At 41.6% G+C, this 22,523-nt stretch overlaps 1 protein-coding gene across 6 annotated transcripts in view; it reads left to right on the plus strand.

Moving 5' to 3' along the window:
* The first annotated feature begins 2,887 nt into the window (after positions 1-2,887).
* Positions 2,888-22,523, plus strand: part of PARP15 (poly(ADP-ribose) polymerase family member 15) — a 45,071-nt gene continuing 25,435 nt past the window's right edge. The window contains exons 1-6 of one of the 6 annotated variants that reach the window (XM_049105459.1): positions 2,910-3,126; positions 11,957-12,352; positions 13,205-13,438; positions 19,792-19,901; positions 20,068-20,293; positions 21,955-22,071. In XM_049105459.1, coding sequence (XP_048961416.1) covers positions 20,222-20,293; positions 21,955-22,071 — 189 coding nt within the window. In that variant the 5' untranslated portion in view covers positions 2,910-3,126; positions 11,957-12,352; positions 13,205-13,438; positions 19,792-19,901; positions 20,068-20,221. The other 5 variants (XM_049105457.1, XM_049105458.1, XM_049105462.1 and 2 more) reach the window with 5 other exon arrangements.

Genomic DNA, 22,523 nt, shown 5'->3' on the forward strand with positions numbered 1-22,523 from the left:
GTTTCTTTTTCACCTTTCCAGCATCAGTGTTGGATTACCCAGATGCTTCACTGGGTACCAGCATATCAGGTCACCTTCTCTCCAAAGGAAAAAAAAGAATTGAAGCTGGTATTAAGAGGGGCGCCCTGGGTGGCTCAGTCGGTTAAGCATCTGCCTTTGGCTCAGATCATGATCCCAGAGTCCAAGGATCGAGCCCTGCATCAGGCTCCCTGCTCAGCAGACAGCCTGCTTCTCCCTCTTCTCTGCTGCTCCCGTACTTGTGCGTGCTCTCTCTCTCTGTCAAATAAATAAATAAAATCTTTAAAAAAAGAGAGAAAATAGTATTAAGATATTTGATGTTTTCTAAAGATAGAAAGCTTCTGCACCCAATTCCCATGTGTGGGCCTCCATACATCCAAGCAATTCTCTAACATCGGTTGGGTGTCCTATACTTCAACTCAATTCTGACACTACCAGGCCAGGTTACCACCCTGGCCACACAGAGCCTTGCAAAGATCTATCCTATCACTCAGAAGCTTCATTCACTTGACATATGGATTGAAAGAGAGTGTAAAAACCATTTCGTTTAAATATCTTATTTCATAGAGGAGAAAACTCAGTTTTACTTCCTGGGAAAACAACAGACAATGTAAGATCTATTACATTTATAGCACATTAAAATGTGGCCTTAGTGGCACCTTTGACTTCTCCCCATCCTGTTTCCTGCATATCCATCATCACCAGCCCTGCCTCTCCTTCACTTCAACTCTCACTGTCTACCTGGCATGTCCATAGTTCTCTCACCAGAATGAATAAAATACCCTCTAAAGACTCTCTGTCTCCACCCCCCTCTCCTCATGTCACTTCAAACTGCCTTTTAAAAAACAATAGCTCTGGGGTGCCTGGGTGGCACAGTAGGGTAAGCATCAGACTCTCGGTTTGGTTTCAGCCCAGGTTGTGATCTCAGGGTCGTGAGATTGAGCCCTGCGTCAGTCTCTGTGCTGGGCATGGAGTGTGCTTCAGATTCTCTCTCCTTCTCCCTCTGTTCCTCCCACTCATGCTCTTTCTCTCTCTAAATAAATCAATGAATCTTAAAAATATATTTTTAAAAAAACAATAGCTCTGATCTCATTATTCCTCTGAAATACACCTTCAGTAACTCCCTGATGCCTAGAGCAAACTTGATCTTGGATCAGAATCACTGGAGGTGTCAATAAAACACTGATTGCTAAGACAACCCCCCCCCCAAGAGTTTCTGACCCTATAGATGTGAGATTGGGCCCCAGAATTTGCATTTCTGATAAGTTCCAGGTGATTCTGTTGCTGCTGGTCGGGGCATCACATTTTGAGGACCACTGGCCTAGAACATAGAGTTCAGATGCCACAGCATGGCCGTCAGGGATTTCTCATTGTTTTGCTTACCTCATGCCCCTTCCTCTCTCCCAAGCCCCCACTCCCCACTCCCAAGCCCCCACTCACAGCAGACTATCAGCTTTTCCAAGCCACGATCTATACTTTGCTTCTTCTGGCCTTTGCTCTGTTCTCTCTGGAATGCCCCTCTGCGTCATTCTCCACTTAGAAATGTCCTACTCTTCATTCCAAGTCTCACCCAAATGCCACTACTGTGGAAACTTTCCTTCAATCTTGTCTTAAAATTATGAATCCTTTATTTACTTGTGCTCCTAATACTTTGTACATATCTTTTTAAAATGCAGATGTGATATCAAAATCCACTGCCTGGGGTGCATCAGCTCCATTCTGTGCCCTGATGGCGGGCTGAGTTCAGCAACGCAAAGTACCAGCAAGAGACAGGAAGGTAGGAGGACTCAGTGGGAACTGATTTGGGAAACGTGCTTCCCTTGCTGAGTCCAGAACGCAGCCAGGGCTCCCAGGCAGGGCTCTCTCCTGTAGGTGTATGGCTCTTACCAGGTTTGGAGCTGCCGCCTCCACCCCTCCCGCCAATCTAGTAGTCTTCAAGTTTTAGCAAGCACCTTTAGGCCACATAATTGATTAAACCTTTCTTTGCGCATCTATATCATGCATTGTTTCCTAGAAAGAATGGGGAGGGAGGGGGGGTGCAGGGGGGGACCAATACACAACCTCTCTGCACCCAATATGGTAATAACATCACACCTGTAGCTGGCACCATTTAAGTCTCCATGAAATTAAGAAGTGTTGCAGACCACTGTGCTCCCCCTTTTTGCTGATTAACTGCTTTTTTGATTGATTTTCTTTAAAAAGAAATATTTAAGCTGGTTTTTAGATAGGAGTCTGCTTTTTCCCCAGGTGGCCGGCCCCTTGGATAAAGCTCATACTCCTTTCCACCCCAAACCCTTCCCTTGAGCATTGGCCATTCTAGCAAAGGACAGCTGGACTTGCCTTGGGGTAACACGTTCAGTCCGCACCTACCCGGGCCCCTCCAGGCCGGATGGTAAGGGCGAGGGGAGGGAAGGGAAGGGGAAGTGAGGGGAAGAGAGGGAAGGGGAGGGGAGAGGGAGGCTGCTTTGCCATTTCTCACTGATTTCCCTTAACCCTTTGCCTCCACCCAGAAAGATAATTCTTCTACTAAACCCTCTTCAATTACCCGTGGTGCGTACACAGGTTGCCCCAAAACTCCTTTTCAAAAGGAAGTTTTCGTGCCAGGCCGACAGTAGTACTTGTTTTCAGTAACGGAAAGAAATCCGAGGAGTATTTCTCTTCTATTTGCCTCCTTTAGTCCCCACGATAACCTGAAGCCTCTCAGCACAGATTCCACCGACTGGGGTCACACACCTGAGAACCGCAGAGCCCAGAATTTGGACCCCAAAGTGGTCTGACACGAACATCTGTCCCAGAGGGGTGATACAACCTAGAGGCGGCTGTCTGCGCCCCAGGCAGCTGTGGTTTTCAGAGAAAAGAAAGTGAAAGAGGAGGCCCGGGCCCGGGGGCGGTCGGGCGGCGCGAGCGGAGCAGCCGAGGCAACCGGAGGGCCGCGCCCCGTCCCCATCCCCGTCCCGGTCCCCGTCCCCGTCCCCGCGCCCCGCGCCCAGACGCCCGCTGCCCCGACCTTCGCGCGCCCACTCGCGGCCGGGAGGCTGCGTGACCCGAGCCCGAGGCCGCCGGGGAGCCGGGGAGCCGGACTGGAGGCGCGCCCGCGCCGGGAGGATGGTGAGGGGCGCGCGGGCGGCGGGGCGGGGGCTCTAAGCGCGGGGGCGCGGGGGGGGGGCGCGGGGGGGCGGGGCGGAGCGCGGCGGGGCTCTAAGCCCGGGGGGCGGGGGGCTCCAAGCCCAGGGCCCGCGGGGCTCTAAGCTCGGGGGCGGGGGGGGGGGCGGGGGGGTCGGGGGTCGGGGTGGAGCACTGCAGGGCTCTAAGCCCAGGGGGCGGGGGGGGGGCTCCAAGCCCGGGGCAGCGGGGTTCTAAGCCCGGGGGGTGGGGGGGTCGGGGGTCGGGGCAGAGCGCGGCGGGGCTCCAAGCCCGGGGCAGCGGGGCTCTAAGCGCGGGGGGCGGGGGGGCTCTAAGCCCGGGGCAGCGGGGGTTCTAAGCCCGGGGGGGGGGGGGGTCGGGGGTTGGGGTGGAGCGCGGCGGGGCTCTAAGCCCAGGGAGCGGGGGGGTGGGCTCCAAGCCCGGGGCAGCGGGGTTCTAAGCCCAGGGGCAGAGGGCTCTAAACCCTGGCGGTGGAGATCCAAGCCCGGGGTGGGGGTAGGGGCGGAGCGCAGTAGGGCGCTAAGCCCAGGGCCAGCGGGGCTCTAAGCCCGGGGGCCGAGGGCTCTAAGCCCGGTGTGGAGGGCTCTAAGCCCGGGGGCTCTAAACCTGGGGCAGCGGGTCTCCAAGCCCGGTAGAGGGGTCGGGGCGGAGCGCAGCGGGGCTCTAAGACCGGGGGCGGTGGGGCTAAGACCGAGGGCAGAGGGCTCTAACCCTGTGGCAGCGGGGCTCTAACCCCGGGGCAGTGGGGCTCTAACCCCAGGGCAGTGGGGCTCTAACCCCCGGGCAGTGGGGCTCTAACCCCGGGCGGCAGGCAGACCCAGCCCCGCGCCTCCGTCCCTACAAGGCGGCTTCGTACTCCCCAACTTGCCCGGAAGACAGTGCAGTGTGGGGCATCCTTGTCCGGGCAAATCTTTGGTCTCTTTTCCCTCAATTTTTGAAAGTTCCTTGTAAATCAGGGATCTTAATCTTTTATCTGTGATATATGTTTAGGCTGTTTCCTCTCAATTTGTCGTTTGTCTTCTCAGTTTGCTTATGGTGGCTTCCCACCCCCTCCGCCAACCCCCACCCCCACCCCCCACCCCCGCCCTGTGTGAACGGTTTTTATTTTTATAGTGAAATCGATCAATTGTTTATTTTACTGTATTGGGGATTTTGGTCATGTTTTAAAAGCTTTCCCCATCACTGAGGTTACAGTCACCCATTTTATTTGTAATGCTTTCTTTTTTACTTTTAGATCTTTGATACATGTGGAATTTATTCTTTATGATCTGAGGAATGGATAAAATGTTATGTTTTTTTTCCAAATGATTATCCAGTTGTCCCAACACTATTTATTAAAGAGATTAGCACTGCCTTAGTACTTGAGATACCACCTTTATCATATACAGACTAGATTTTTAGATGTACTTTGTTTCTGGAACAGAGAAGCTTTGTTAAATTTTTTAATGTCAGGGCTACTTCCCCTAAGAGCTCTGCCTTCCCACCATTTTCCTAGCTATTCCTGTGTGCTTATCTTTACTTAGGAACTTTAGGGTTGACTTCCAGTTTATGATCTGTGTCCAAAAAAAAAGTTCATTGGGATTTGTATTGGATTTGCCCTAAACTTATAAATTGCAGACAGCTGACACCTTGACATGGTGTTGAGATACTGTAACCAAGAACAAAGAATGTCGCTTCTTTGTTCAGGTTTAGTTTTGTGTCTTTAAAGAGTGTTTGTAGTTTCCTTACATAGAATAGCTCCAGTTATGTTTGTTTCTAAACATTTTTTTTTGCTATTGTACATGAGGTTTTTTCATTCACTGTATCTTCCAATCATGTACACTATTTGTGTATATGAATGCTATGGACTTTCTTTCATTTTAAAAATTAAGGTATAATTTATATACAGCAAATTCATACTTTTTAGTTTACAGTTCTGTAAGTTTTGACACATGAATACAATCGTGTAACAACCACAAAATATAAAAAATACAAAGATATAAAAAAGTTTCATCACCCCCCAAAATTCCCACCAGTTCTTTTTTTTTTTTTTAAGATTTTTATTTATTTATTTATTCATAGAGACAGAGAGAGAGGCAGAGACACAGGCAGAGGGAGAAGCAGGCATCATATAGAGAGCCTGACGTTGGACTCGATCCAGGGTCTCCAGGATCACGCCCTGGGCTGCAGGCGGCCCTAAACCGCTGCACCACTGGGGCTGCCCTGGCCAGTTCTTTTGTAACCAACTTCTTCACTCAAAGTGAGTCTCTGTCAAATACTGGTCATATTTTGGTTCCCATAGTTCCAGAATGTCATAGAAATGGAACCATACAGCACATGGTCTTTTGTGCCTTGCTTCTCTCACTTAGCATAATGCAACTGAATTTCATGTATGTAATTGGACCTATTGCTAATTTGCTATTACTTTCTAATTTAATTCCACAATGATTAGAGAACATGCTTTGTGTTATTTGAATACTTTGAAATTTACAAACTGAGATTTGTTTTCTGGACAGAATATGGTCTTTTTTTTTTCTTAAAGATTTAAAAAATTTATTTATTCGTGAGAGAGAGAGAGAGAGAGAGTGAGGCCAAGACATAGGAAGAGGGAGAAGCAGGCTCCTCAAGGGGAGCCCGACCTGGGATTCCATCCCAGGATTCCTGGACCACACCCTGAGCTGAAGGCAGACACTCAAACTGCTCAACAGCTGAGTCACCCAGGCGTCCCCAGAATATGGTCTATCTTGATAAATTCCCATGGACACTTCAAAACAAAGTGTGTTCTTTTGTTGTTCAGTGAAGTGTTCTGTCAACATCAGTTAGATTAAGTTGGTTGAAAGTGTTGTTCAAGTCCTCGTATCCGTACTGATGTTATGGCTAGTTGTACCATCAACTACCGAAAAAGGATGCCGAAATCCCCAAGTATAACTGTAGACTTATATCTCCTTGGAGTTCTATAAATTTGGACTTCATATATTTTGAAAGCCTGTTATTGGGCGCATAAATATTTAGGATTGTTAATTCCCCTCAAGGAACCTATTCAGTTGCCATTCCAAAAGAAGTTGAATAAAAGTCGTTATATTTATAAGAATTTATAAATATATCAATGTAGAATGTATACTGATATACAGAAATTTATAATATTATGTATTATAAAAATTTATAGAAATACAGAACTTCTATTATTTTTGTAGGGTCTTTTTTTTTTGAGAGAGAGACAGAGAGAGAGAAAGAGAGAGAGCATGAGCAGTGGGGAAGGGGCAGAGAGAGAGGGAAAGAGAAAATCCTAGGCTGGCTCAATGTTCAGCAGAGCCCCACATGGGGCTTGACCTCACAACCCTGAGAGCATGACCTGAGCCAAAATCAAGAGTTGGGTGCTTAACTGCCTGACCACCCAGGTATCTCTGCCTTTGGAGTGTTTAAAGTTAACATTTTTAACCCATCTAGGGTTAATATTATTGTGGTTAGGTGTTGATTATGAGGTGTGAATTTATATCTAATTTTCTTCATAATGAAAACTAACATTCCCAACAATATTTATTAAATTATCATTCATCTCTTCACTTTCTTATTCCCCTTAATACTTCATGTTAGGCTTTTTGATGGATTAAGGTTTATATCTGGAATTTTTGTTGTACTTTCGTCATATCATCTATTCTTAATTTAGAACTATTTAGCTTTATAATTACTACTTAGTGATGCATTTTAAAAAATTGGGTGGAAGGTACAGAAAGTTCCCATATACCACCTCCTCCCCACCAACTCCTCTGTTGTCAACATCTCACACCAGAATGGTACATTTGTTAGAATTGGTGAATCTACATCGATGCATTATTATCACTCAAAGTTCATAGTTTACATTAGAGTTTAATCTCAGTGTTGTACGTTCAATGAGTTTTGACAAATGTTTAATAACATGTATCCACCATTACAGCATCCTGCAGAACAGTTTCACTGCCCTAGAAATCCTGGGCTCTGCTGTTCATCCTTCCCTCTCCTCTATTCCTTGGTACCCACTGATCTTTTTACTGTCTCCATAGTTTTTTGCCTTTTCCAGAATGTCATATAGTTGGAATCATACGTTAGCCTTTTGAGATTGGCTTGTTCCTCTTAGTGATATACATACAAGTTTCCTCCATGTTTTTTAACGGCTTGAGAGTTCATTTATTTTTAGCATCGAATAATATTCCATGTCTGAATGTACCATATACTTATCTATTTATCTGTTGTAGAACATCTTAGTCGCCTCCAAATTTTGGCAGTTATGAATAAAGCTGCTATAATCAACCATGTGTAGGTTTTTGTGTAGACATAAATTTTCAACTCTTTTGGGTAACTACCAAGCAGCATGATTCCTGCTTTGGGTAACTTCCCAAGCAGCTTGGGAAGAAACCATCAAACTGTCCTGCAAAGTGAATATCATTTTCATTCCTACCAGCTACATAAGAGAGTACCTATTGCTCTACATCCCTTGCCTGCATTTGGTATTATCATTCCACTAGGTGTGTAGTGGTAGCTCATTGTTATTCTAATTTGCATTTCCCTAAAGACTTAAGATGTTGAGCATCTTTTCATATGCTTATTTACCATCTGTATATTTTCTTGGTGAGGTGTCTGTTGAGATCTTTTGCCCACTTTAAAATCAGGTTGTTGAGGAATCCCTGGGTGGTGCAGAGGTTTGGCGCCTGCCTGAGGCCCAGGGCGCGATCCTGGAGACCCGGGATTGAATCCCACGTCGGGCTCCTGGTGCATGGAGCCTGCTTCTCCCTCTGCCTGTGTCTCTGCCTCTCCCTCTCTCTGTGTGACCCACGTCGGGCTCCTGGTGCATGGAGCCTGCTTCTCCCTCTGCCTGTGTCTCTGCCTCCCCCTCTCTCTAAGGGCTCCTGGTGCATGGAGCCTGCTTCTCCCTCTGCCTGTGTCTCTGCCTCTCCCTCTGTGTGACCCACGTCGGGCTCCTGGTGCATGGAGCCTGCTTCTCCCTCTGCCTGTGTCTCTGCCTCCCCCTCTCTCTGTGTGACTATCATACATAAATAAAAATAAATAAAATCAGGTTGTTTTCTTATTGTTGGATTGTAAGAATTCTTTATATTTTCAGATAACAGTTTTGGTGTGTGTGTTTGTTTGTTTGTTTTTTATCAGTTATGTCTTTTCAAATATTTTCTACCAGTCTGTGGAAGACTGCATTTTAAAGTGTAGCATGCTGAAGGGCGTCGGTGGCTCAGTCGGTTAAGCATCTGCTTTTGTCTTGGGTCAGATCCCAGGGTCCCAGATCAAGCTCCCAGCTCAGTGGGAAGTCTGCTTCTCCTTCTGCCCTTCACTCTGCTCATGCTCTCACTCTCACATACACTCTCTCTCTCTCAAATAAATAAAATCTTTTAAAAATAAAAAATTATATATATATATATAAAATGAAGTATAGCATGCCAAGTCCCTTATCATTTCATTTGGTATTGCCTTTTTTTAAAAAATACATTTTGCTTTCATTTTGTCAAATTTTATTTTTTAAAAGGATTTTGTTTATTTATTTGAGAGAGGGAATGAGCGAGGGAGAGAGAGAGAGACAGTGCACATGAGCAGGGAGAGGGAGAAGCAGACTCCCCGCTGAGCAGAGAGCAAGAGGCAGGGCTCTTGCTCCCAGGACTTCCTATCATGACTGAGCCACCAGGCACCCCTCATTTTGTCAAATTTTATAAATTACCATGTTGGTATCTTAACTGGACTTGAATTAAGAGATTTTGTATATCTATAACTTGGAGAGTATTGTCATTTGTAATGTATTTATGCAAAGGCAGAGAATATCGAGACTTTATTTTTGCCACTGATATTTAGTAATTCTCTTAAAGTGATCTCATATGTTCTTATCTACATTTTCTCTAAGAATTGATTTATTGATTCTTGTTTTTTAATAAGAGTTTTACTGAGATATCTTACATGCCATAAAATTCACTCTTTAAAAGGGTACAATTCAGTGGTTTTTTAGTATATTCACATTGTTTACCATTACCTATTTTTATTTTTATTTTTTTTTTAAAGATTTTATTTATTTATTCATGAGAGACACAGAGAGAGAGGCAGAGACACAGGCAGAGGGAGAAGCAGGCTCCATGCAGGGAGCCCGATGAGGGACTCGATCCTGGGACTCCAGGATCACGCCCTGGGCCAAAGGCAGGCACTAAACCGCTGAGCCATCCAGGGATCCCCCCATTATCTATTTTTAGAAATTTTTATCATCCCAAAGAAACTCCAACGTGCATTTGCAGTCATTCCCCTTTCTCTCCTCCCCACAGACCCTGGTAACTACTAATATACTTCAGTCTTTGTGACATTAATTATTTTGGACATTTCATATAGATAGGATCATATAGTATGTGGCCTTTTGCCACTGATTTCTTTTACTTAACATGTTTTCAAGGTTATCAATGTTGATGAACATATCAAAACTAAAAAAAAAATATCAAAACTTTGTTACTTTTCATTGTCAGATAATATGCCATTGTATGGATATACTACTTTTTATTTATCCATTGGTCAATTGATAGACATTTGGTTATTTCTACTTTTTATTTTTTATTTTATTTTTATTTTTTTATAATATTTAATTAATTTATTTATTCATGAGAGACACAAAGAGAGAGAGAGAGAGAGGCAGAGACACAGGCAGAGGGAGAAGCAGGCTCCATGCAGGGAGCCCAATGTGGGACTTGATTCCAGGACTCCAGGATCATGGCCCAGGCCAAAGGCGACGCTAAACCGCTGAGCCACCAGGGCTGCCCATATTTCTACTTTTTGACTATTATGAATAATGCTACTGTAAACATTTGTTGTCTCAGTCAAGTGGGCTGCTAGAACAAATACCATAGACTGGGTGACTTAACACTTATTTCTCATAGTCTGGAGGCTGGAAGTGTGAGGTCAGGATGTCAGCATGATAGTGTTCTTGGTGAGGACCCTCTTCCTGATTTGCAGATGACTCCCTCTTGCTATTTTCTCACATGGCAAAAAGAGAGCTCTGGTCTTTTCATCTTCTTATAAGGACACTAATCCTTTCACATAGGTTCCACTTTCATGACCTCATCTAAACCTAATTAGTTCCCATCTGACCCCATCTCCAGATACCATCAATCACCTAAGAATTAGGACTTGAACACCTGAATTTTGGGGGTACACAAACATTCTGTCCATATCATTTGTGAACAATTTTTTTGTGGACATACGTTTCACGTCTCTTGGGTATATTCATATCTGGGTGTAAAACATATGGGTCATATGGTAACTCTCACTTTTTGAAAAATTGCAAAACTGTTTTCCTAAGTAGTTGTACCATTTTATATTCCCACCAGCAAGATAGGAGGATTCCAATTTCTCCATATCCTTGCCAACACTTGTTATCGTCCAGCTCTTAAAATTTTACTTACTCTAGTAGATGTGACGTGATATCTCATTGTGATTTTGATTTGCATTTTCTAAATGACTAATGATGTTCAACACTTTATTATGTACTGGCCATGTGTTTATCATCCTTGGAGAGGTGTCTATTCAAATCCTTTGCTTATTTTTAAATTGGATTATTTGCTTCTTTGTTGTTGTTGAGTTGTAAGAGTTCTTTATATATTCTAGATATAAGTCCTTTATCAACTATGATTTGCAAATCTTTTCTCCCATTCTGTGAGTTGTCTTTTTACCATCTTTTTTTCCCCTAAGATTTTATTTATTTCTTTGAGATAAAGAGAGAGGGAGCATGAGCAGACTGAAGGACAGAGGCAGAGGAAGAAGCAGATGCCCCACTGAGCACAGAGTCCAATGCAGAGTCCATCCCAGTACCCTGGGATCATGACCTGAGCCACAAAGCAGATACCCAACCACCTGAGCTACTGAGGCACCCATGTCTTTTCACTTACTTGATGGTGTTGATGATTTCAAAAAATGTTCACAGTATGTGGGTGTAGTATTTGTAAAGAATGACTTTTTTGGGGCAGCCCGGGTGGCTCAGTGGTTTAGCCCCGCCTTCAGCCCAGGGTGAGATCCTGGAGACCCGGGATCCTGGAGTCCAGCTCCCTGCATGGAGCCTGCTTCTCCTTCTGCCTGTGTCTCTTCCTCTCTCTCTCTGTGTCCCTCATGAATAAATAAATAAAATCTTAAAAAAAAAAAAAGAATGACTTTTTTGGTATCTTTTCCATTTCTAAATTTATCCTCATTTCTTTTGGCCACCTTATTTTTATGACCCAGAAGAATTCTGAAAAATATGTGAAATAGAAATTATAACAGAGTACATTTTTAGTTTTAGTTTTTTTTTTTTCATTACTTCTAAGGAAAGTGACTGACCTGTTTCTTCACTGTAAATACTGTTAACTTCTGAGTTCAAAGTAAGCTTCTTTATCATGCTTAAAGTTTCTTTAGTTTTCTTCCAAGGGTTAAAAACAATGAAAAATTAAAATAATAATCTCTATTTTCCCCATAAATGGCTACCCCATACCCAATCTTCTTTGTGAAAATGCAGCGTTTTTTATTTTGGTTATCTGTAGAATGCCCTTTCATTATATAGTAACAGAAACTTCTTTCTTTTCAGTAATAAGTTGTGGCTCTAGAAATTTATGTCAGTGGATGAGTGTTATCATTTATTGTCATGTTTGTTATTTTTTTCCCCTGTGATTTGGTGGGTAAACTTGATTTTACAAAGAATAATGTTTAACTTTATACTATCATTTAGCCAGAATTATGATTTTTTTCTCCTTTCTTTCTTTCTTCTTTCTTCTTTCTTTCTTTCTTTCTTTCTTTCTTTCTTTCTTTCTTTCTTTCTTTCTTCTTTCTTTCATAGGGCAATGAGTTAAATCTCTTTCCTTCCAAAGCATTTAAAACATCAGAAAGTAATATAAAGGCCAAATCTTTTCAGATCTTAAAGCAGATATGAAAACTAACATCTTAAGTATTTCTGTCTCTAAAAATTGCTAAGTTGGAAGACCTCAGTACAAAAGTAATACTTTTCAGAAGAGTGGATCAAATGGATGAATTGGAAGTGGATGAAATAGATGAATTTTCAAAAGACCATTCACAAGCATCCCTTTTGGTTGTATTTCACAATATCCAAGACCCCATGACTGAGAATGTACTTTCCTTGCTTGTGGAGTCAGTGACCTGTCAGAAGCCAATGGTGACTTCAGGGTGGAATGACCAATACTCAAGTTGCTGTCATGACTTTTCTTGAAAAATACTGGTAAGACAGACATTATCTATTAACCTTTCATTTGCAAATTGTGGTTGTATCCTACTTTGAGATTCCAGGCATCCCACAGTGGGTTTTGATTAAAAGTTGCGCTCTCTCAGTAAGACAATTGCCAAGGGATTACATATTATTACTTTCAGTACTACTAATACCTAACATTTATCAAGTGCCTTGCTCTATGCTAAGCACTATGCTAAGCTTTTACTTACTTCATCTCAAGTAGCACTATGAGACAGTACATTATTATCCGTTTTACAGATGAAGAAATCTAGGTTTAGAGAAAATTAAATGACTTGGTCACGGTCACACAGCTAGTAAGTATTTGAATCAGAATTCCAAATTAGATATTCTTACTTCTGAGTGTATTTTCTTAACCACTGTGAATGTGCCCCCAAATCTCCTGTGAGCTTAATAGTTATAGGAGTTTATTTGTATGACAATGACATGTCCAAAGAGACTGAGATAAGGTGAAATAAGGTAGGGGGGAAGAGAGAAATTAGATTTAGAAAACAATATTGTTTTATAATCATCATCATCATCATTATTATCAGCTTAAAGTGGCTGCACATATCTGATTTCATTTAGAAAGGTAGCTGTTGATCCATGTTCCCAAAATGGTCTTAACTGGAGGCCACCATTAATGAGAGCTGTGTACTCATGCACTCCCAGTAAGCCATGTGGGATAGGTTGAAGTTGTCACCGTGAAATGTAAATTTATGTAGAAATATAGTATATAAATTTTAGTTCTTAGTTATAGCCTCTAAATCAAATTATTTCTTAAAATCTGTTTTCTTTTGCCATGAAATGAAATTATAGTACCAATAAACTGATTTTTACTTGTAGATGTCAGGACATCTGTTAACGTTTGTGTTGGACACAATAGAGTTCAGCAATTTCAGATTTTCCCAAGACTTCTGGAACTGAACGAACCATTAGGGTTGAAAATCTGCTGCCTCATGTGGATAACAGTTACATAACAATTTTTTGAAAACCCCACAAATGGAAGAGAAAGGGTAACCGATGTGCAGCTTTTCCCAGAAGAGAGGTCATCCCTGGTTGAGTTTTCTAACTACAAAGGTAATCAATTTCTTTTCTTTCTTGACCTTTACAGTTATTATTAACCATTTCATGCATAAATGAAGTTAAAGTAGAGACCACACAAGTGTTTAGGAAATCCATCAAAGCTACTCATTCTTACTGGAATATACCATGATTTAACTCAAGGCTTTGAACAGGTCTCTGAAGACCCAGCCAAAAGAATAGTTTTTGTGCAGTAACAAAAAAACGTACAACAAAACTTCTCTTGATCTTAATTTCTCTGTAGTTACTGGTTCATGTCTTCGTTTACCTTTGCAGGAAAATTTCTCAAAAAATTTGTCATTACTCATCCCCATTTCCTCTCTTCTTACTCTCTTAAATCGATTTGTCTAGAAGAGGCTTTTACCTCCATCATTCCACCAAAATTGCTCTTGTCAAGATCACCAATGGCCTCTATGTTGCTAAACTCACTAACCACTTTTCAATCCTCATTTTACTCGATCTCTTAGTAGCATCCGACAAAGTGATCAATGTCTCCTTCTAAATGCACTTTCTTCACTTGCTGCTAGGATGCCACATTTTGGTTTTGCTTCTACCTTAGTAGCTGCTCATTCCTATTCTTTCATTTACCTTCTTTTCTTCAACTCTTAATGCAGAGCTCAGTTCTCTTCTCCTTTTTATCTTCACTCAATTCCTTGGAAATCTAGTGGCTTTATATACTATGTATCCACGCCTCTTAATTCATATCTGCAGTCAAGACTGTCTCATGAACTCCCATGTCTATACTTACTGCCTCCTAGACTTCTTCATCTGATTGTCTAAAAGTATATGACATAAATATAACATGTTCAAGACAAAACTCCCCGTCCTCCTCACCCTACACCACCATCTGCATTATCCACAGGCTTTCCCATTTCAGTAGATGGCAACTCCATCCTCCCAGTTGCTCAGTTCAAAACCCGGGAGTTTCTCATATCCCATACCCAGTCCTTTAAGAAACCCTGTTCATTCTACCTTCAAGATGTATTTAGAATCTCATTACTCCTCAAAGAACACAATAAGAATTTAGAAAATTAAATGAACCATTTTAATGGTGGTAACAATCTCCCAAAGAACCTATACCACAAAAACAGTTTATATTTTAGATAATATGACCAAATAAATACCGTTTTTAATGGCCATACTTCACCCGCACATCTCCTCTCCCAACTTTGATCCTTAGGAAGTGTTGATGAAGCCAAAAAGTCTCCCTGAAACTCTTGGTGGGGATAGAAGACTGGGGGGGAGGAGGGGGGGAATGAATGAAGTCTAGAGAAGAGAGGCAGAAATTAGGATCTTCCTCTTAGAGCTTCGAAGGAAACCAGTCAGGAAAGCTAGAAATTGAGATGCTGTCTGGAGAGAAAAGGAGTTCAGCTTTCAGTAGTGGTTTAAGAAGCTAATAGTGAAAAAAAAAAAAAAAAAAAAAAAAAGAAGCTAATAGTGTTAGGACCAGGCTGAAATAATATCTGATTCTTCATACAGCAAGGAATAGATACTACTGGACATTTTTAATTGGTATTTTGTGAGAAGCCAAACATTTGGTAGTAGACTTCTACATTTAAAACTATCATTCTTAGGACTTATACCAACCTCCCAAAGCTGCAAAATATCTCTCGCTTACTTGTCACCCAGTCTTTAATGCTAGTGTTGACATCTGAAGAGCTATTTTTTAAAAACAGTTTGTTATGGTTATACTCTGGTAAGTAGTTAATGTCTAAGCATACATATTCAGTGTCTCTGGAGATAACATGTGCAGGGTGGGATAGCTAAGAGCCTCAGCCTGCACTCCATCCATTGTGAGCTAAAGGAGCCAGCAGTGGAGGCAGAGTGATATAGAGTACAATGAAACAGTTTACAAACTTTTTGTAAACCACAGTGTACCATAAAAAATATATTTTATATCTCAACCCATACCTTATATAAAAAACAAAAGCATTTGTTGCAGTTTGGAAAAAAAGTTTTGCTACAACACTTATTTCTTGCTAAGGAGCTGACACACTCTATTCTATTTTGGTTTTGTTTGGTTAGGTTTTGAGGGGGTTTTTTTGTTTGTTTTGCTTTTTGTTTTTAATTTTTTGTTAAGGCCTTAAAAATGTATATTCCTGGCATAGTCATTAGAGGTTGGCTTTCAGCAATGACTTTGACACAAAGGGTTAGGAAACAGGGGTTTTAACCTTGTTGCCACTATCTCCACCAGCCTTCCCTTCAAGCCATCCAAAATAAGCATAGAATCTGTGTTAGTTTTCTATTGCAGCATACCAAATTTAGTATGCTTTACATAGCAAACGTTTGCTGTCTCATACTTTCTGAAGGCCAGTAATTTGGGGGCAGCCTAATTGGGTGATTCTGGTCGAGGATCTCTCCTGAGGTTACAACCTGTTCACTGGGGCTGCAGTCATCTGAAGGCTTGATGAGAACTGGAGAGTTTCTTCTAAGTCCACTCACATAACTGCCGCCTCAGTTCCTTGCCTTGAGGGCCTCTCCATATGGCTGTTCACGACTTGGCAGCTGGCTGCCCCCAGACTGAGTTATCTGAGGGGGAGGAGAGGGCTGCAGTGCCTTTTTTGTCTAGCCGCAGAAGTGCCGTGGCATCACTTGTGCCATATTTTGTTGGTCACAGAGACCAACTCTGATACAATATGGAAGGAAAATATTCAAAGGTGCGATTACCAGGAGGTAGGGATCATTAGCTGCCCTCTTACTTACACAATCCAAGAAAATGCAGCTTCAAGACAAGTTCCATTTACTCTTTGCTTCTAGTCAGATTGTCACACCTAAGCCTTCTATATAGAAATAGAGGACCACTGGCCTTTAGAATCCCGAAGGTATGTGTGTGTGTGTGTGTGTGTGTGTGTGTGTATTTTAAAGATATTATTTATTTATTTATTTATTTATTTATTTATTTATTTATTTGAGACAGAGAGTAAGTGAATGAGCAGGGAAGGGGATAGAGAAATAGAGGGAGAGAATGACCTTGAGCAGGCTCCATGGGCGTGGAGCCCAATACAGGACTCAATTTCATGACCCTGAGATCATGACCTGAGCAGAAATTAAGAGTCAAATCCTTAACCGACTGAGCCAGCCAGGCACCCTCCAAAGATATAGATTTAAATCCTCTAATTTACTAGCTGGATAGTGTGGCAATGTTACTTCCTTGTTCCTGTTTCCTCACTTTAAAAAGTGGAGATAAAATCTATCTCACAGGGTCACTGTGAAGGTTAAATTAAGTAAGATAATATTTGTAAACTGACATATAATGAATGGGTATTCAAGCAGTAAAGCTATAATTATCAAAATAAGAAAGAATGGAAAACACAAATTACTAATTTGGTGATAAATACTCGATGTGAATCATGCTTTCCATAGCTATATGTCTCAGCGGCTACAGGGGAAAGTGTTATTATTAAGTGGTGTTTGAATAATAGTTCAGTGCCCTCATTTTGATACTGTTACGACTTCTGACATAAAAGGATTATAATAAACTATTTCTGCTGGATAACATGAATTTGAAAATAGGCTAGTGAATTTAATTTAGAAAAAAAACCTCCCCCTGCTCCCCCAAAGCAAAATAGTTGGCTTAGATGTAAAACCAGACTACTAAGTCTGCTTGGCTGCAAACTCAATGTCCCCCAAGTTGATCCATTCCACCTTAGGGCAGTTCTAATCACAAAAAAAAAAAAAAAAAAAAAAAAAAAAAAAAATTTAGCAATGTATGAAGCCCAAACATGTTTTACTTATTATCTTGTTCTTCCTTATAGAGTTGTAGAAATAAATCCTTTATAAGATAGTCCTTTGGATGTTTAAGGACAACTATTATGTGTAGCTCCCTGCATTCCATCCTACCTATTATCTGGACTTCTGCAAATTATTTTTTTTATTTTTTTTATTTTATTTATTTATTTATTTTTTATTTATTTATGATAGGCACACAGTGAGAGAGAGAGAGGCAGAGACACAGGCAGAGGGAGAAGCAGGCTCCATGCAGGGAGCCCGATGTGGGACTCGATCCCAGGCCCGCAGGATCACACCCTGGGCCCAAGGCAGGTGCTAAACTGCTGAGCCACCCGGGGATCCCCTACTTCTGCAAATTATAGATTCAGTTCCTTTTATATATCCTCATGTGATGCGGTTTGGAGTCCTTTCACAGCTTCACTTTTCCTCTCCTGAACACCATAGCTATTTTCATAATCCCTTTGCAAAGTTTTGTACCTTGAACAAAATACAATACCCCAGGCATTGCCGGTTTTCACCAGTGAAAAGTAGAATAGGATTATTATTCATTATGCATATTCTCGTTATCATGTTTTTCTTCTTATAGCCCCAAATCTCATTACTACCTTTTTAAAAATGAATGACTATTTTTAGAGCAGTTTCAGGTTTACAGAACAATTGAGCGGGAAGTAAGGAGAATTCCTTCTACCCACAGTTTTCCCTCATACTAACCTCTTGCATTAGTGTGGTACCTTTGTTACAACTGATGAAAAAGTATTGCTACATTATTATTAACTAAAGTCCATTATATTAGAGTTCACTCTGGTTGAATGATTCTCTGGGTTCTGACAATGCATGACGTCATGTGTCCTCAAAGACTGGAATAATTTCAGTGCCCTGAAAATCCCCGGTGCTTCACCGATTTATCCCTCCTCCCCTCCCTCCTCCAAACTGCAGGCAGCCACTGATTTTTTTTTAATATTTTTATTTATTTATTCATGATAGTCACAGAGAGAGAGAGAGAGAGGCAGAGACACAGGCAGAGGAGAAGCAGGCTCCCTGCAGGGAGCCCAATGTGGGATTCGATCCCGGGTCTCCAGGATCACGCCCTGGGCCAAAGGCAGGCGCCAAACCACTGCACCACCCAGGGATCCCTGATGTTTTTTACTGTTTCCAGAGTTTTGCCTTTTTCAAAATGCCATGTGGTTGGACTCCTAGAACATGTACCCTTTCAGATGGGCTCCTTTGCTTAGTAATAGGCATTTGGTAGCTTGATGACTCATTTCTTTTATCTCTGGATAATATTCTATTTTATGGAGGCATCACGCCCATTATTTTCCATTCACTTATTGAAGGACATCTTGGTTGCTTCCAAATTTTGGCAATTATGAATTAAGCTATATGGCTGCTATAAACACTCATGTGCAGGTTTTGTGTGGACATAAATTTTCGACTCATTTAGGTAAATACCACAAAGCACAGGCGCTGGATCATATAGTAAGAGTATGTTTAGTTTTATAAGAAACTGCCAAAAATAAAAGAAAAAAAAACCTGCCGGACTCTCTTCCAAAGTGGCTGTACCGTTTTGCATTCCCACCAGCAGTGAATGAGAGTTCCTGTAGCTCCTTCTTCTTCCCAGCGTTTGGTGACCTTTATTTTTTTCTTCTTAAATAGCTACATCACTGTTGACTTATACAGAATTTATCATCCATCAAAATTCCTTAGATATTTCTCTATGACTTAGCTACTGTGCCACATACTCTTTCTCTCAAACTTGTGCAGTTACTCTTTGGACCTCCTTGAGTGTCTTTCCTTTCCTTTGATGCTTCTCCAGATGTCCCAGGGCCTCTTTTATTTATTAGGTTCACCCATAATCCAACTGCTAAAGTATAGCTGGGAAAGACTCACACTTACAACCTTCTCCAGAGGGATTGTCTTCAAGAGACTAGCGGTCTGGAGACTGGAGGTGCCTGGGAATTTACATTCATCACCCAACCAGGATGACCCATAGACAGATAACCGGCTGGTGGGGAGGTATAAAATCCCAGCTCCCCGTCTCAAGGTTGGGACAACAATGTGATGCAATTTATATACTCCAGAGTCCCTTGCAGGATCGGTCAGAAGCCAGCTTTAACCTGAACCCCATTCTCTGTCTTTATTTCTTACTTCCTACGTGTTTCTCCTGAGGGTACAACTTTAGCAATTCAGTTGCACATGAATCCTTATCTCAAGCTCTGCTTCTGGGAATCAGACCTAATTTTATTACTTTTTTTTTGGTTACAGCACACAATTGTTTTTAATGTCTTTTACTATTATAACTCTTCCTTTTAAAAAATTGTATTTACTTCTTTTTTTTTAATTAATTTATTTATTTTGTATGAGAGAGTGCAGGGGGAGGGGCAGAGGGAAAGAATCTCAAGCAGACTCCTTGCTGAATGTTGAGCCTGACACACGGCTCCATCTCATAAGCCTGAGATCATGACCTGAGCCAAAATCAAGAGTCAGACGCCCAACTGACTGAACTACCCAGATACCCCAATGTCGTATTTACTTTTAACAGTTAGCTTTTAATTGCTCATGCATAATTGTGTGCATTTATTGAATCTTTAAGAACCAGAGTCTTGTTTTTCTCTTTTTTCCAGAAAAAATATCACCTCTCCAATAATATAATGAATGTTAATGGGAAAATCAGATTACTTGTACAAACCTTCACTGCAAAGTAAACATTATTGGGATAGATCTATTCCATTAGGTGAGGATTAACTCCATTGCATTCATGAATATCACATCTTTCATTGAGCTGCCTGACAGTGGTACTATTTTAGGCAGACATTCTACATTTCAGAGTCTCATTAGTTTCAGGACTTCTTTTTATACTAAAGATTTTGTCTGAATCCTTACCTTTTACTTTATTTTAGTGGTGGACACCTACTTGGCCAAAGAGCTTGTCTTCAATGAAAGGCCCATCTCTGTGTTTCCATATTATGTGACTTTGGGCCTAGCCTTGCACAGAAAGGAGAAGCCCCTGAGAAAGTTGGCTGCACCATTTCTAGTGGCTCTGGATCCTCTCATATGGAAGATCTTGCAGAAGAAGCATCACCTGATTGGAATGATAAATTACAAAAGGGAAAGTGTCACTGTGAGGTAACATGGCCCCAAGTCAGCTGAAAGGGAGCTAGAGGTAACATTCAGATCTGTGGCGACTGAACCCAAGGAAAGACAAAGATCAATGTCATCAAGACTTGGAATGGGGACTTTTCTAAAAACTTCTGCCATATAATTTCTAAATATCAAATCACCAAATTGAATGTGAAGCCAACAGCATGGGAAGACATAAAAAACAACATAGATTGTTTTTTATTTTGATTGAGTCTGATATATTCAAGGAGATGATCATAATAACAGGTTGTTTGGAGGATGTGAAAAGAGTCCAATTAAAGACACCAACCATAACACTGAAAATGAAAAAACAAAATTTGACAGAGAATGTGGCTGGTTCTTCTAGAAGGTTTTCTGGTCTTTATATCAGTGCTTTGAGAGAGTCTATACCCAAGGATTTCTCAGGATGGGAGGCCATTAATAATGCTTGCACCAAACATACCAGAGTACATGCAGGAGAGTATAGGGAAAAGGACTGCTCAAGGAGCCCATTCCCGGTCCTTCTGGAGTTTTCTATTTGTTATAGAGAGTAGAGTGTGGAAAATTCTCTAAGATTTTTTTTTTTTTTAAGATTTTATTTATTTATTCATGAGAGACACAGAGAGTGAGAGAGGCAGAGACACAGGCAGAGGGAGAAGCAGGCCCCATGCAGGAAGCCCGATGTGGAACTTGATCCTGGGTCTCCAGGATCACGCCCTGGGCCGAAGGCAGGCGCTAAACCGCTGAGCCACCCGCAGATCCCTCTAAGACTGTTTTAAGCAAAGAAAATTCATAACCCTTTTGAGTTAGATCAGTCATGAAAAATACATTTCATTTCATGGGTTACTTCTGATCAAACAATAGTTGTTGCCTGGAGCTCTATGTTGAGCAAGGTTCTGAACCTCTACTTGGATTGACTGAAAAAGAGTGTTGATACCAATTAATGTCTGTCATGGGTGTGGATGATGAGGTATATGGGCAGGGGGAGGTGATGTGCGCCATGTTTTTACCACTGGGTTTAAGTGTGAGATGACCATCAGGTAGATCAGCTTGTCTTCCTAGAGTCTGTGCAGATTCACAGATGGTGCCTTTCTCAGCTGATATTTTGACTTTGAGTAAGTGGTTTCATCTCTTTGTACCTGGGTTTTGGTTTTGGCTTGGTTTTGGTTTTAAAATTCTTTGGCTGATTAATAGTCAAACTACAAATGCTTTATTGTGGAGAACTGAGGGGTGTGTCTTAGTTTGAGTTTCCCCAGGAGAGTACTTGAGACAGGATTCAAGTGCAAATGATCTAAATAGGGAAGTAAAAGATACTGATAGGGTGTGTTATTAAATCAGTTACCACTTACTCCCACTGGGGAAACGTAGAGTGAGTCCTACCTGGGAGGCAAGGGTGATGGGTGGTTTTACTTATTCCCCTCAGCAGGGTCTACTAATCTAGAATTCTTGGGGGGCATAAGTAAAAAGAGCTCACTGGCATATGGAGTATTAAATACAGTTGGTACTCAGAAATTGTGATAATAAATTATTTGCTTTTGAATCTTAGGGTGGGATTATGAGTTGAGTTAGAGAGGTGTGGAATCTACTAGTTATTTTCTGTTTGGGCACCTGTGAGTAAGGCTCCAGATAGCATTGACTGGTCAATACTTTTACTGTTTTCTCCACAGTCAAGAGACCAAGTCAGCTGGATGAATTGTCTTTCAAACAGAAATGTGATAACCTCAACCCAAACCAAAGAAGGTCTAAACCTCGTGTTGATAAGTGGAGATGTTATTTGTTTCCAGGTAAGTGGTGCTATTTAGTAAATCCGATAAGAAACAGTGGGGTCTAGTTCACTGGTTCTGTGATTTGAGGTCAAAGATTAAGATCCTATAAATTTGAGGAGCTGAACCTACCTGAGGTTCAAGCAGGCTATACTTAACTTTCCCCTGTATTCCACATGTTCTCATGTGAAGACATCCAAGTTGACCACAAACCCGGGCGTGGCATCTACCTCTTTTATTTCTCTGTAACTCATCTTGACCTACTTTCAACCCAGTTCTGTTCCAATCAGCATTTATGGGGAGGAGATTTGTACATAACTTTGTAATATCACCCTTTACAAAAGTACCCCGTTGCTCCTGTCTGAGCACTTTCTGAGACACAGGCAGAATGAGAAAGGAGAAATATTACCAGGGTGGGTACTAAAAGCTCAGCTTGGCTTTTGCCTGCCTTCACTCCTATTGCATTTCCCCTC

This window comes from Canis lupus, chromosome 33, assembly GCF_003254725.2.
Source record: "Canis lupus dingo isolate Sandy chromosome 33, ASM325472v2, whole genome shotgun sequence".
Lineage (NCBI taxonomy): Eukaryota > Metazoa > Chordata > Mammalia > Carnivora > Canidae > Canis > Canis lupus.